This window comes from Gigantopelta aegis, chromosome 8 (assembly GCF_016097555.1).
Source record: "Gigantopelta aegis isolate Gae_Host chromosome 8, Gae_host_genome, whole genome shotgun sequence".
Classification (NCBI taxonomy): domain Eukaryota; kingdom Metazoa; phylum Mollusca; class Gastropoda; order Neomphalida; family Peltospiridae; genus Gigantopelta; species Gigantopelta aegis.
The window spans coordinates 65,798,908-65,812,982 of NC_054706.1; the positions used below are offsets into that span (position 1 = coordinate 65,798,908).

At 33.3% G+C, this 14,075-nt stretch overlaps 1 protein-coding gene across 4 annotated transcripts in view; it reads right to left on the reverse strand.

Annotated features, from left to right (window-relative positions):
* The window catches only part of LOC121378274 (calcium-activated potassium channel slowpoke-like), a 137,838-nt gene that overhangs the window by 21,646 nt on the left and 102,117 nt on the right, over positions 1–14,075 (reverse strand). For 2 of the 4 annotated variants that reach the window (XM_041506356.1, XM_041506358.1), the window contains exons 16-19: positions 12,945–13,005; positions 8,987–9,025; positions 3,479–3,647; positions 1,563–1,580 (exon numbers count right to left, since the gene is read on the reverse strand). In XM_041506356.1, the coding sequence (XP_041362290.1) occupies positions 1,563–1,580; positions 3,479–3,647; positions 8,987–9,025; positions 12,945–13,005 (287 nt within the window). The remainder of the gene's footprint in view (positions 1–1,562; positions 1,581–3,478; positions 3,648–8,986; positions 9,026–12,944; positions 13,006–14,075) is intronic. The other 2 variants (XM_041506359.1, XM_041506357.1) reach the window with 2 other exon arrangements.

Consider the following 14,075-nt stretch of genomic DNA (forward strand, 5'->3'; position numbering starts at 1 on the left):
CCAGTCATGGAGCACTGGTTGCGATGGGGGAAAAAATCACAGAATGGGTCCAGAAATGAATGTCTTTGTGCTTTAATGTTTGAGGAAAGGGCAAAAGAAAAGTCTTAGAGAGGAAACCCACTACATTTTTTAATTAGTTGCAAGGAATATTTTATATGCACCATCCCACTGACAGGATAGCAAATACCATGGGGCCTTTGATATACCAGTCATGGTGCACTGGCTGGAACAAGAAATAGCCTAATAGGCCTACCGACGGGGATCGATCCCAAACCGACCGTGTATCAAGCAAGCACTTTAGCACTGGGCTACATCTCGCCATGCATGTAAGAAAGAGTGCATCCTCATGCTGTCTGTAGAACTGGCAGTGTAATAAAGAAATAGGTTAGTTTTCTAACAAGCACAAATCAGTTCAGTACTTAACATCCAGAGTAGGTGATTCTTTATCAATTATTAAAAAAAATGAAAGAAATGTTTTATTTAACGACACACTCAACACATTTTATTTACAGTTATATGGCGTCAGACATATGGTTAAGGACCACACAGATTTTGAGAGGAGACCCGCTGTCGCCACTACATGGGCTAATGGATTAAGAAATCAATGTGCTCTAGTGGTGTCATTAAACAAAACCCACTTTAACTTTCATGTCCAAACTACATGTAGTGTAAAGTGATTTCACCAATCAAACTACCTTATAGCCAATAAAAAATCAGCCATACAATGAAATTTAATAACTAATCAAAATGCCTGACCAATTCTCTTTTAGGTATCTAACATTCAATAGATCAATGGTTTGAAATGATTTCTCAATTGCCTCATTGAAAACTATATATATATCTTAGTTAGTGGAAGAACAAATCAAAACTATTTAAGAGCTAATGTAAATTATCTCTGACCAAACTATCTCTACTACCAAAGTCAGTGGTAACATATTTGCAAACCATAGGTGTTGGAAGCAGGGGCCATAATGCAGTGACCCACCTATCCCACAACTCTCAAGTTAATGCAATGCCCCCACCCCAGCCAGCTGAAAATCAAATTAATATATAGCTCACTCCTGTAGTCATGTTCTGATGCCCATGCAAACCAATCATGGTGGCTCATGGCCAATAAAAAATATTGTATGACCAACATGAAAAAAACCCAACCAAAATTCTTATCAGTCAATACAAAAAAGAATAAAATCTAAACTAATCACAGATTTCAGCATATGAAAAGTTAACATCCATGCAGGATGAACCATTCCAACAAGATACAAGCCTGTGTAAGACCCCATTCAAACTTGGTGACAGATAAACTAATGAATGACAAGCAATCTTAAAATATGTCAGCCATTGCATTCTCTTGCAGAAATATTTTATATCTCTGGGATTTGAAAAAAAAGTAGAGTAAGAAACATGCATAATTTATATATAGCTAATTCCTGTTCTTTAATTTGAGCATTGCAAGTGCTAAGCCATATCAGAATAAATCCTGTAATCTAGAAAAACAAAAGCTGCAAAAATAGTCAAAGAAGGTACAAGATATTTGTAAAATTTGCTCTTTCCTCGGAACTTACCTTTGAACGACATTTAGCCTACAAACAAAACAAGCATACAAGACAGTGCTACTATGTGTGAATCCCACGTTAGGCTTTTTTTAATAATGTTTATAGCTAGGCAATGAATGGGAGTAAATTTTGTTTTATTAATTAAAAAAACAAATTAATCAATGCAAAATGATTTAAGATTGTACTATTTCCCCCACCAGCAATACATTAAATAATAATAATAATAATAATTGATAAGTGATTTAAGATTGTACTATTCCCCCACCAACAATTCATTAAAAGATAATAATAATAATTGATAAGTGATTTAAGATTGTACTATTCCCCCACCAACAATTCATTAAAAGATAATAATAATCATTGAAAAGTGATTTAAGATTGTAATATTTCCCTCACCAGGAATTTTGTTAAAAAAATCAATGAGAAGTGTGATTTAAGATTGTACTATTCCCCACCAGCAATTAACCATCTTACACTATGTAAAATACAAAACCACCTTAATCAGCCATCATAGTTTATGGGGAGCTATCACTCTGGTTCCCATTTCTCCCGTCATTCTTTGAGAGCAATATTTAGCTCCCCTCGAGCATATGAATTTTTTTTAAAAGTATTACAAAAGGATATCAAGGCTCAGTATGGTAATATCTTAAATGGCTCCCCATAATCTAAGTTGGGGGAGATATTAATCACTATTTTCAATTTTGCTCATGGAGAGATCTCTGTTCAGTGTTTTCCCTAGGGACTGGAAGGACCCTGTACCAACCCCGTAAATGTCTTTACCGGGACCGTAAAAATTGTAACCATTAAAAAAAGGGACTCACATCTGTGATTAATTCACCGTTAATATCATTTTTTTAAATGCTAGTAGGTAGCATGCCCCGAACACCCCCCCCCCCCCCCCCCCACAACATTTTCACCCGCTTTGGGGGCTCAGTTTACGTCAACCTATTTCTTTACATTATAACAAACAGGACATACACTAGTAGCTAGATGTCGATTTCAACCCACATAGACATTTATGCAATTTATGCTAGCCAAAAGTTATTTGCAAAAAAAAGTATACCAAAAAACAAAGGTAAAACAGTCTGCAAACTGCATGCATTACTAGTACATCTGCTGCTGCTGTAAGCTGGGTCTGTGAGCCACAGATTGCAATATAATGACATATGTTTAATACCTTTCAGGACACTCTCTATAGTACATATATGTAATAGCCATCAACAGCATTATACTACACTAGTGGACAACAGAGTACTATATTCAGTACCATATTTGGTGCAGCAATATAATTGGTATGTGACAGCAACTATAGTTACCGGTAATATCACTTGTAGCTCTAAATTTACCGGTAGTATGTACCAGAGCATTATATTCAGTATCTACCAAAGCACTATATTCAGCATGTACCATTGTACTAAATAAAGTATGTGATGAATTTCTATATTTAGTATATGGACAAAACTGGATATTTTTGTTTTTGATTCTAAATTACTTATTTAAAATCTGGCAGAGTGGTATATTTTGCATTTGATTTTAAAGATTTTATTTAATATGCAGGGAATATATATTTTATAATTGATTTTAGATAGTTAATTTAAAATGCAGTGGAGTAGTAAATTTTATATTTAATTCTAAAGTGTTGTTAATAAGCAGTTAATATTTTGTATTTGACTATAAAGTGTTTATTTAATATACAATAGACTAGTATATTTCATATTTAATTCTAAAGTGTTATTAATAAGCAGTTAGTATTTTGTATTCGACTCTAAAGTGTTTATTTAATATACAATAGACTAGTATATTTCATATTTAATTCTAAAGCGCTTAATTAATATGTAGTGTAGTATTTTTTGTATTTGATCTTAAAATGCTTATTTTATGTGGAGTAAAGTTGTATCATTTTATGTAAGAACCATGTAACTTACAATGACAACTTCTTCAAGGGGCCGATCGGGACACCAGTGAAACATTCCTGTTGAGTCAAATCTGCGCGGCTCTTCACTTGCACTCAGGTGGGAATCTCCTGATGGTGATGGTGCAAGACGGTCTGCCATGTTTGTTGTGCATTCTAGACTGTTTCCACTTGTAACAGGACTGCAAAAAATATAAACAACCATTATACTGCTGCAAAAACAGATCATTCTTATACAGCATCAAAAACAAATACTGCATAAAATCATCATTATACTGCTGTAAAAACAGATAATGGTTATACTGCATCAAAACTAATTTATACTGCATCAAAATATCAAAATGCAGTAAAAATATTAATTATATTACAGCAAATGTGTGTAATATTATAGTGAGAGATTATCAATAATAATTATAGTGAGAAAATACGAATAACAATTATGGTGTTGCAAATATGGTGATAATGATATGGCATCACTATTAAAATAATACTTACTGCAGAAACTATGGTCAATAACAATATACTTATTTTATGTATGATACAAAACATTAAACATTTAAATATGAAAATGACATTACATTTCATACATTTTATTTACTTTTTTTTCAAGATGTACTAATTTACTGATTTGATAAAACAAATTTTCATAATAAATTAATTGCAGTTTCAATAGAAAAATAACTAATAGATTGGATATTATAAATGACACAGGGAATACTTTACATTTACTACTAGGAAAGACATCAAGTAAACAAGAAATATTAATATTCAAGCATCATGCAATATTTAAATAAACTCCTTTAATAAAAAATGTAAAGATTATGGTTGTATTAGAATGTGATGAATATGAAATCAGTTTCAAAACAAACATAACAACTATTGTTAAATTGTTGAAAATATTTTTAAATACTTTTTTTTTTCAAATTTGTAATACACTTTATTTAAATTCATGGAAAAATAGTACATTATCTTTTTTTAAGCTGCTACATATTCCTTTCTTAAAGAGTTTAAAAAGTAATCCAGTAATTTTTTTTATTATTTTTTTATTTTTACAAAATCGGAGTGTTAGGTAGTCTACAGAGATTGATAGGTAATTGTCCCAGATAAAAAAAATACCAATATCAGGGATGGTAGGTACCTAATGTTTATTTGGCCAATATCTACCAAATGTGTGTAAATACAGACTTATCTTTTCATGCTATTAAGATTTTTGTTGTTGTTGTTGGTGGTGGTGGTGGTGGTGGTGGTTGGTGGTTTTAGAAAATGTAATTGACAGATTTAAAGCATTCTGGCTATTTAGTTTAAAAAATCTTTTTCTTTAAATTCACAAAGACTATATTGGTGGGTTATTATATATTATAAAACTGAGAGTATTTTAGATTTGATAATGTTCATAATTGTCACATGCCTTCTTGCATTCCCCATACTGTATCCACTATCAAAACATCAGATCACAAAAACAAAAAAAGTTTAACAAACAAAGTTAAAGTAAAGTAAACACATACAAACTGGTAAATAAATGCAACTTGTCTGCACATTTACATTCAAAGACAGAAAATGAAACTCTTCAATAGAATAACAAAGTAAATTAAACCTTTCGAAACGAAATTATTAAATAAACTGTGCAAAGGATATTTCAAGCCAGTGGACACTTAATTAACATATAACTTAATACATATACTAATTAATACATAGACTAATTAACATACAGATTAACTGGTCTATAGTGTGCCTTAATGCAGTAAATGACCATGAGTGGTATGTAATTATAATCTTTCCAACTACTGTAAGCCATTTTGAAGATGATCTCAAAAGATTAAAGACCAAAAGGATTAAAATAAAGATACAAAGGATATTTCATATTTTTTGTTAAATATGATTTATATCTTATTGAGTGAAGTTTGCAATGATATCTCACGAGTTGCGCTTGTGCGATGAGTGTGATATGATTGCAAACTTCACGAGATGAGATATAAATCATATTTGACAAAAAACATTTGGCAATTTACCTTTATTTTTAAAATGCCAACAGCAAAATAGTTCTGGCTTTCTTACAGTGAAGATAACACTTTCTACAGTGACGATAACACATTTTAGAGGAAAATAGTGAAATTTAAAATGTACCACCAGTGTCTAATAACACTTATTGCACTAATATTTTAAGATATTTCAGTAAATGTTATATAATAAATAATTTATAAAATGCTGCATTTAATCACAACAGACCAGCTAAGCTGTTATTTTAAAAAGTGCTGACGCTAAAGCAAATAAGAAAATTATGATATTTATTGTTTCACTGGTTCTTACTCTTTCCGCTGGCTTAGCTGCCAAATTGTGGTGATCGGTCTGAGCAAATTAGATACATAGGATGAGTGAAAAATAAGTGAAGTGTAACATCTTAATCGGTGAACAAATGCAATAAGATACTGGTAGAATCTCAGAAGTGGATCCAGACCGTTAATTCACACCCATTTCCATAAACTATGAAGTGTCACCAAAATCCATTGATTATCATAAAATACAATCAAATTATGTCTTTTTTCTGAGAGAAATGTAAAATCTTAATAGGCTGGATGTTTCTGGCAAATACTGATTAAAGTTCCTGAGAGAAATGTAACATCATAACAGGCTGGGTGTTTCTGGCAAATATTGCTTATAGTTAGTGAGAAAAATGTAAAATCTTAATAGGCTGGGTGTTTCTGGCGAATATTGCTTATAGTTAGTTAGAGAAATGTAACATCATAACAGGCTGGGTGTTTCTTGCAAATATTGCTTATAGTTAGTGAGAGAAATGTAACATCATAATAGGCTGGGTGTTTCTAGCAAATATTGCTTATAATTCCTAGAAAACTCCTGCATCCTGAGCAAGTTTTAATGACTCAATGGGTAGGTATAAGACCATTACACCCTCTTCTCTCTCACTAACCACTAACTCACTGTCCTAGACAGACAGCCCAGATAGCTGAGCCGTAATTGAATATAAGCACGAAAATAAGTTAAAATAAATAAATAAATAAAACCAAACTGATTCAAAACTTAAAAGATGTTATGTACTTCGATATGTATTGTGCATTTCAGCATATAATAAACAGTCTAAACCTGTCTTATACAGCCACCTGATTAATATGTATGGTCCATAAAGACAGATGTCAGATCGATGCAGTTCAATTTAGTCAGTCAGAAGATTTGTTATAATATTAAAAATATGATATTTTATACAAAAGTTTTTTTGTTTTGTGTTTTGTTTAACAATACAACTAGAGCACACTGATTGTATTTTATACAAGGCAATTTGTATTGTATTAAATAATTTAAGGCAGGTTTCTAGAGGTAACTGCTTTGACAGGTTCAACTGTATTAGAAGTTCCATCTGCAACAATAGAGGTGTTATAAATATGAGATGTGTACACAGAAAAGATAGAGTGAAAACATTATTACTGTATTTGACATATTAAATACCCTGAGTATGTGATAACCTTCAACAAGAGGCACTGACATAATATTACCCATACATACATTTGAATGGTCCAAATCAAGATGACAGTAATTATTTACTCTACTGTAATGGTGTATGACTGTGACATATAAATGATATGTGTAATATAATATTAGTGTCAGGTGCATGAATTAAGTGAATAGCAAATTCAATCCAAAATTAAAAAAGTGAATCCACACGAAAGGTGAAAAAATAATACCCTTTGTGTAAAATAAATTATTATAATAGTAATCGGTAAAAATACCCTATGTGACCTTGATAATAAAATTACAGGTATGTTATTCATCAGTTTACTAAATTGTGAACTAGATACCTGCCATGTTTTCTTGCATACCTATGAAGACACAAAAATTTAAGTAACACTCTTCAGCAGCATAGATGGTGTAAATACTATGTGCAAGCAATGAGCATCAAACTGCAAACCTTGTAGTGAAAACAATTAGGGAGTGATTAATATCTCCATAACTTAGATTTTGTGAAGCCAATTGAGATGTTACCATATTTTTCTTGAATATTGAGCACTGATATTTCATCCTGTTGTAGTAGTATTTTTCAAAATTCATGTACTGTTACCAAGGGGAGCAAAAAAAAATCACTCTCCTTGGAACAAAGTGTTTGTTTGTTTTGTTTAATGACACCACTAGAGCACATTGATTTATTAATCATGGCTATTTGATGTCTAACATTTGGTACTTTTTCACATAATAGTCTTAGAGAGGAAACCCGCTACATTTTTTTCATTAGTAGTAAGGGATGTTTTATAAGCACCATCCCATAGAAAGGACAGCACACACCACAGCCTTTGATATACCAGCCATGGTGCACTGGATGGAGCAAGAACTAGTCCAATGGGTCCACTGACGGGGATTGATCCCAAATCGACCATGCATCTAACGAGCCCTTTACCACTAGGCTACGTGCCCTCCCCCCCCACACACACACAAAAACGATAGCACACACCACAGCCTTTGATATACCAGTTGTGGTGCACTGGCTGGAACGAGTAATATGGACCAAAGTGATAGCTCCACTTAAACCACAAAGTGGATATCTATATTGGTTGGCTTTAGTCCACAGATCTACCACAGGTTTATATATATATATATATATATATATATATATATATATATATATATATATATATATATCCATTAGCAAATAAGTGATTACTTGAATAAAAATACTAAAGTTTGTTTTGTTTAATGACACCACTAGAGCACACTGATTTATTCATCATCTTGCTATTGGATGATAAAATTTTGGTGTTGGTACTTCTGACATAATATAGTCTATGGGGAAACCATTAGCAGCAAGATAAATTTTATATGCACTTTTCCATAGATAGGGCAACACATACCACAGCCTTTGATACACCAATCATGGGGCACTGGTTGGGATCAGAGAATGAGTCTACCAATGGGATTCGAGATCCTTCGACCCAAGCACCTCAGGCGAACACTCTACCAGCTGAGCTAGATCCCACCGTTACTAAATCAATGGCAGCCCCTGCTATTTGTTGTGTTGTTATTTTGTGTTATTTGAGTACATGTGTTGTCTGGCACATATGTGTGTTGTTAGATACGGTTATGTGTTAATAATGTCAATAATATTTTCTGCTGAAGTCAGCTTTATATTATTATATCACGTTGTATGAATCTACTATGTGTTAATGCATTACACGATGTGTGTAAGTGGTTTATGAGTGTGAGTGGTGTGCATGTGTGTGATGTGTGTTGGGGAAGGGTGTAGGTGTGGTGTTATTAAGCTGTATTCTTCAGCTGATTAATTACCTATGGCAGTGTACTCTTAATATTAACCAATTTGATTTATGTCCTGATTAAAAAATATATATTATTAGACCAAAGACCATATATAAAGTATCTTATATGTTTTCTTTCTAAAATGAGTAAATGATATTTAACTTTATCCCAGTAATTTTTTTCTTCTGAAACATACAAGGATTGTATATATTAATTGCTGCAGGGCAATTAATACGTCAAATACGGTATTTGTGTATATTCTTACTTGTTTGTATGTGTTAGCTGCCCATACTGGGTGATTTCTCTACATAAATGAAAAATATATCACAGTATTTACTAATGCATATTTGAAGGAAGGAAGGAAGGAAATGTTTAATTTAACAATGCACTCAACAATACACATTTTATTAACGGTTATATGGCATCGGACATATGGTTAAGGACCACATAGATATTGAGAGAGGAAACCCACTGGTCACCACTTCATGGGCTACTCCTTTTGATTAGCAGCAAGGGATCTTTTATATGCACCATCCCACAGAAAGGACAGCATATATCACAGCCTTTGATATACCAGTCATGGTGCACTAGATGGAGCGAGATATAGCCCAATGGGCCCACCAATGGGGATCGATCCCAGACTGAGCGCACATCAAGCGAGCACTGTATCACCAAGCTATGTCCCGCCCCTAATGCATATTTGAATACAATAGCAGTATAAAAATCTGATGCAAGTTCCATTATTATTTTTATGCCATATAATGAAGCAGCTTAATATAGTCAGGCTAGAATGGTGTCATTTTGTTCGATTGACATGAAGATAATCCAGTATATAAATAGAGATTATTATACGAGCTTGTGTGTCGTACTGATTTTACGAAACGAGTGTCAGGATTACTGTATTACCCGAGCAAGAGCGAGGGTAATACATGAATCCTGACATGAGTTTCATAAATCAGTATGATTCACACACATGTGTAATAATTTCTTTATTATCCACATTATCCAAAATATTATTTTTATTAATAACAAGCTGAGACCATGTCAAAATGTTTCAAACGTAAATAAACGTCATTTTGATAAGTATTTACACACATTTAAGACTGGGGAAGTTGCATTAAGTTATGAGGTTGCTTCACAAAATTATGTCATTTGTTGTGCACATGAAATCATTATGACACATGTGGATCATACTGGTTATATTTCCCTGAATATCTGGAACTATGTGGATAATAACTAGTGTGGTGTGTAGTTTACAAGTCTGGTTTTTGTTATATATTAGTCAACTGGAAACATTCGCTAACAGTTGATTTAATTTTTTTTAAAAACAACCCCAACCCACATCCCTAAAACAAAAAACCCCATGTACTTCTCAAATAATACGTTCCAGCACTTGTAGATCTATAAATGGTGGTAAATATGAAAACAAATTTTGTAGATATTTCTTTAAAATGTACCGGTAGTTGGTCAACCTATGATTATATTATTATGCATGTTATTTGAACATATACTGTGCTTAGACAAAATGCATTTCATATAAATCTGGTAAGTTAGTGTTAAAACTAATTATTTACACATTAATATTTGTTGTATGTATGTTTTTTGTATAATGTTATGTTCCTGGTGTGTGGTATGAATATATCTTTGAGTATTCATATAAGTGTATTTCTCATCATTTGCAAGTGTATCTGAACAGTTTTAAATAAAACAATTTTAAAAAATCACATCTAAGTAATAATAAGAAAAAACACTTCTAAAGAAAAAACGGCTTCAAAATACAGTCAAACCTGTTTTAACGGCCACCTGTATTCAGTGGTCACCTGCCTTAAGTGGCCACTTTTTTCCCCTCCCAAACGATTTATAATGTAAATGCACCTGCAATAAGTGGTCACCTGTCTAACGCGGCCAGCTGCCACCTAAATCGGATCACAAATCGCTAAAATACCTGTATTAAGCGGCCAGAGTAAAGTTTTACTATTATATAGAAATGGTATTTTAACAACGGCTATAAGGTGCAGCAAATAACCGATCTTCACACCTTTAGAAATACTAGTACCCATTCAGTGTATCAATTAAGAAAGTATGACTCTGGCATGCATCTAATTGCCTCAGGGCAGGCTACACTTGACATTTGTAGATTCACTTACTATGACAATACACTGCATGAAGTAGGAATTAAATAATTAAATTAAAGAATTAAAGAAAACAAACTTGTTGAGAACGGTTAATTTAATACATTCCATTTGCATTATTTCTGTCAAAATATTGATTTATAGTCAACTGTGAAGCACACATCCATTGATTAGCAGTGCAGATGGTAAAATAAGAAACAACAAATGTTTTAAAGACTATATAATATGTGACAACCTGTACTCAGCGGCCACCTGACTTAAGCAGTCACTTTTATCTACTCCCTTGTGTGACCGCTTAAGACAGGTTTGACTGTAATCTAAAGATATGATTAAAATTATTTAAATGAAATATAGTTTTTAAAATTAAGTAGAAAAGGTAAACAATGCAGATTCTGAAAATGTGTAATTGCTACAAACACAATTTAAGTTAAAAGATTTAGGAAATTATTCCCATTGGACCAGTAATAAAAAAATATATATAATTCCAGTTCAGCACACAAAATATACAGGATGGACAAAATTGCTAACTGTTTAAAATTAACCATTAAAAGAATACTAATTACATCAAGTGTTGAGCGAGATCAGATATGAATGAATGGAATAAAAACAATATTCATTCAGACCCAGAGCCTCCTGTCATGGATAAAACTCTCTGGTGAAGTCAAAGGTTGTGCCCACGACAGGCATGCTTTAACAGTTCTCTGATGGAAACATGCCAAAAATTACCCACACCCATACCCAGACCCAGAGCTTTAAGTGGTTATAAATAAATGAATTAATGAAATGCTGGTCACACCAATGATGGTGATGTTGTCAATAGTGAGAGGTGATTGTACGTAATTCACATAAACAAACAATGGCTAGAAACCACATATCCAGAACTCTCATTATTATCATAATACTAGACATTTAAGTTTCATGCTGGGAACAGCATACCAACTTCATTAATATAAACATTTTATTAGCAAAACGAAAAACCAGCAACTTCATTATGGGGGAAATTAATAAAGTCAAGCAAAGTTTTCTAAATGTTTTATTTACACTGCACATCGTGGTGATATTTTATGCATCTGCTTTTCTTTCTGTTTACTGCGGGTCCGTTTCTTTCGACCACTTTTAGTGTTTGGTTCAACAGTTGTCGAGTCTATCTTGCAATCAGACTCCTCTTTACCACACAACTGAAATCTGTAACATTGCAAATGATACAGCGGACATACATTCAGCAACATTATTAAGCCAGGGATCCAAGTTAATGTGTCAAGAATGTCTATGGCAAAAAAACAAACCTGGGAAAAACAGACTGAATATACATGTAGCCCACAGCAAAAAGAAGTCAGCAATCTCCACGGCATTGCCGATTGTTGTGGGCAATTGCAAAAGGTTGCATTTCAAAGTAGGAAGTTTCTGTCTTCCAAAGCTGGGCACATATTTTTGTAGCCAACTTAGCATTACGAGATTGTAGAACCATTGTAAGCTATGACGTCACTATGGTGTGTGCTGTAATGACGTCATAGCTTACGATGGTTTTACGATTTCATAGCTCTAAGACAGTTTTGAAAATATGGCCATGGTAGCTAAGTTCAGCAAGTACATTCCTGAGAAAATTATATAAAGTAAGAAAAGGACGATTTTTTTAACAAAACAGTGCTTGAAATTGACATGATACAAGTGGAAATTACCACTCAAAATATACAATATGCTTTATGACCTAATCAGTTTTACAAGCAGCTTTTGCTCTCTATCTTAAAGTATTGGGTCACGTCAGGTCAGGTCAGGTCAGGTCATATTCAGAATGAGCTGTTGTAGCACAGGCCTGTCATGGGTGCAGGTGTCGACTTTTGCCGGCTCCTTTATCCAGGACAGGAAAATTAAAGATATCATACAACTATAGAATTTATTATATCAAGACAACTGGACTAGAACTGTTTCTCAAGTTTTTCACTTTTTTGTTTCAAGATCAAAATGTTATCAAGATTAAAAAATTAGTTTTTCCTGTAAGACTGCAGTTGATGGGCTACCAGGTTTTTTTTTATTTCACTAAAAAGTTAAAATAAATATTTAATTATTAACGTGGCAAATGCCGATACTTACACTTGTGTATGAGAACCTGCTTTGGACTCAGTTTGCATAGGTTTTTTCTCCTTGGCTGAAACTGTAAAAGGAAAAAAACCAACACGTTTACAATATTTAATTTAGATTAATGGTATCTTTGGTAAAGTTTGTGTGTATGTGTGTGTCTCTGTCTTTGTCTCTCTCTCTCTATATATATACAGTGAAACCTCGATAATCCGGACTCCAGTAGTCCGGAAACCCCGCCTTACGGACAGCAAAACCAAAAAACTAACTTCTTATGTTGTAAATGTGTTCGTTAATCATGAAATTCGGCTTCTGGAACCGGACGGCCATTATTCAAAATGAAGTGTAAAAAATAACAGCTTAATGCTTCATTTAACCGGAGGCCATTTAAGAACTTAAAATCGTTTGATCGCAGATTAATTAGTAACTGCATCATTGTTGTGTGAACCGTAGCCGTCAACATGGCTGCACAGGGTATCACACCTCGGTTTTGTTTGAAGCGTGGCTGCGTAGTGTTCACTTATCTGCAGTCGTTAACACATGCCTTTGAACAGTTAATTAATAGGAATTGTCTATGCTTGGGAATGCTGGTTTGAGCAACAGTAATCAACTGGAGATTGCATAAAACATCCGTGGATGTTACTTTGACACAAATCGCTTTTTATTGTCATGGCTAGCCAACAGAAAAAACGAAAACGTCACGAAATTACAGCATTTGAGAAACAAGAAATATGTCAGTACAAACTAACAAATATGAAAGCCAGTCTAGATAGCATGTCAAAACATTTTGGTAACACCTTTAGTCATGAAATCGGAAAATCAACGATTGGTGACTTTCTCAAAAATAAAGAAAAATGGCTGAAGATTGCAGAGGACGAAGCGTCACTCTCACGGGCTCGAAATGCCAAGAACCAAAAGTTAGATGAGGCGTTGTACTTATGGTTAAGTGACATGTCTAGCAAAAATGCAGCTATTAACGATCAAATGTTGATAGAAAAAGCCAAAAATCTGGGAGAAAAAATAAACATCACTGACTCTATGGACGATTCAGTACTCCGAAACTTCGTTAGTCTGGACGTTTTAAAAAAACCCAATACTGTCCGGATTATCGAGGTTTCACTGTATATATATATATATATATATATA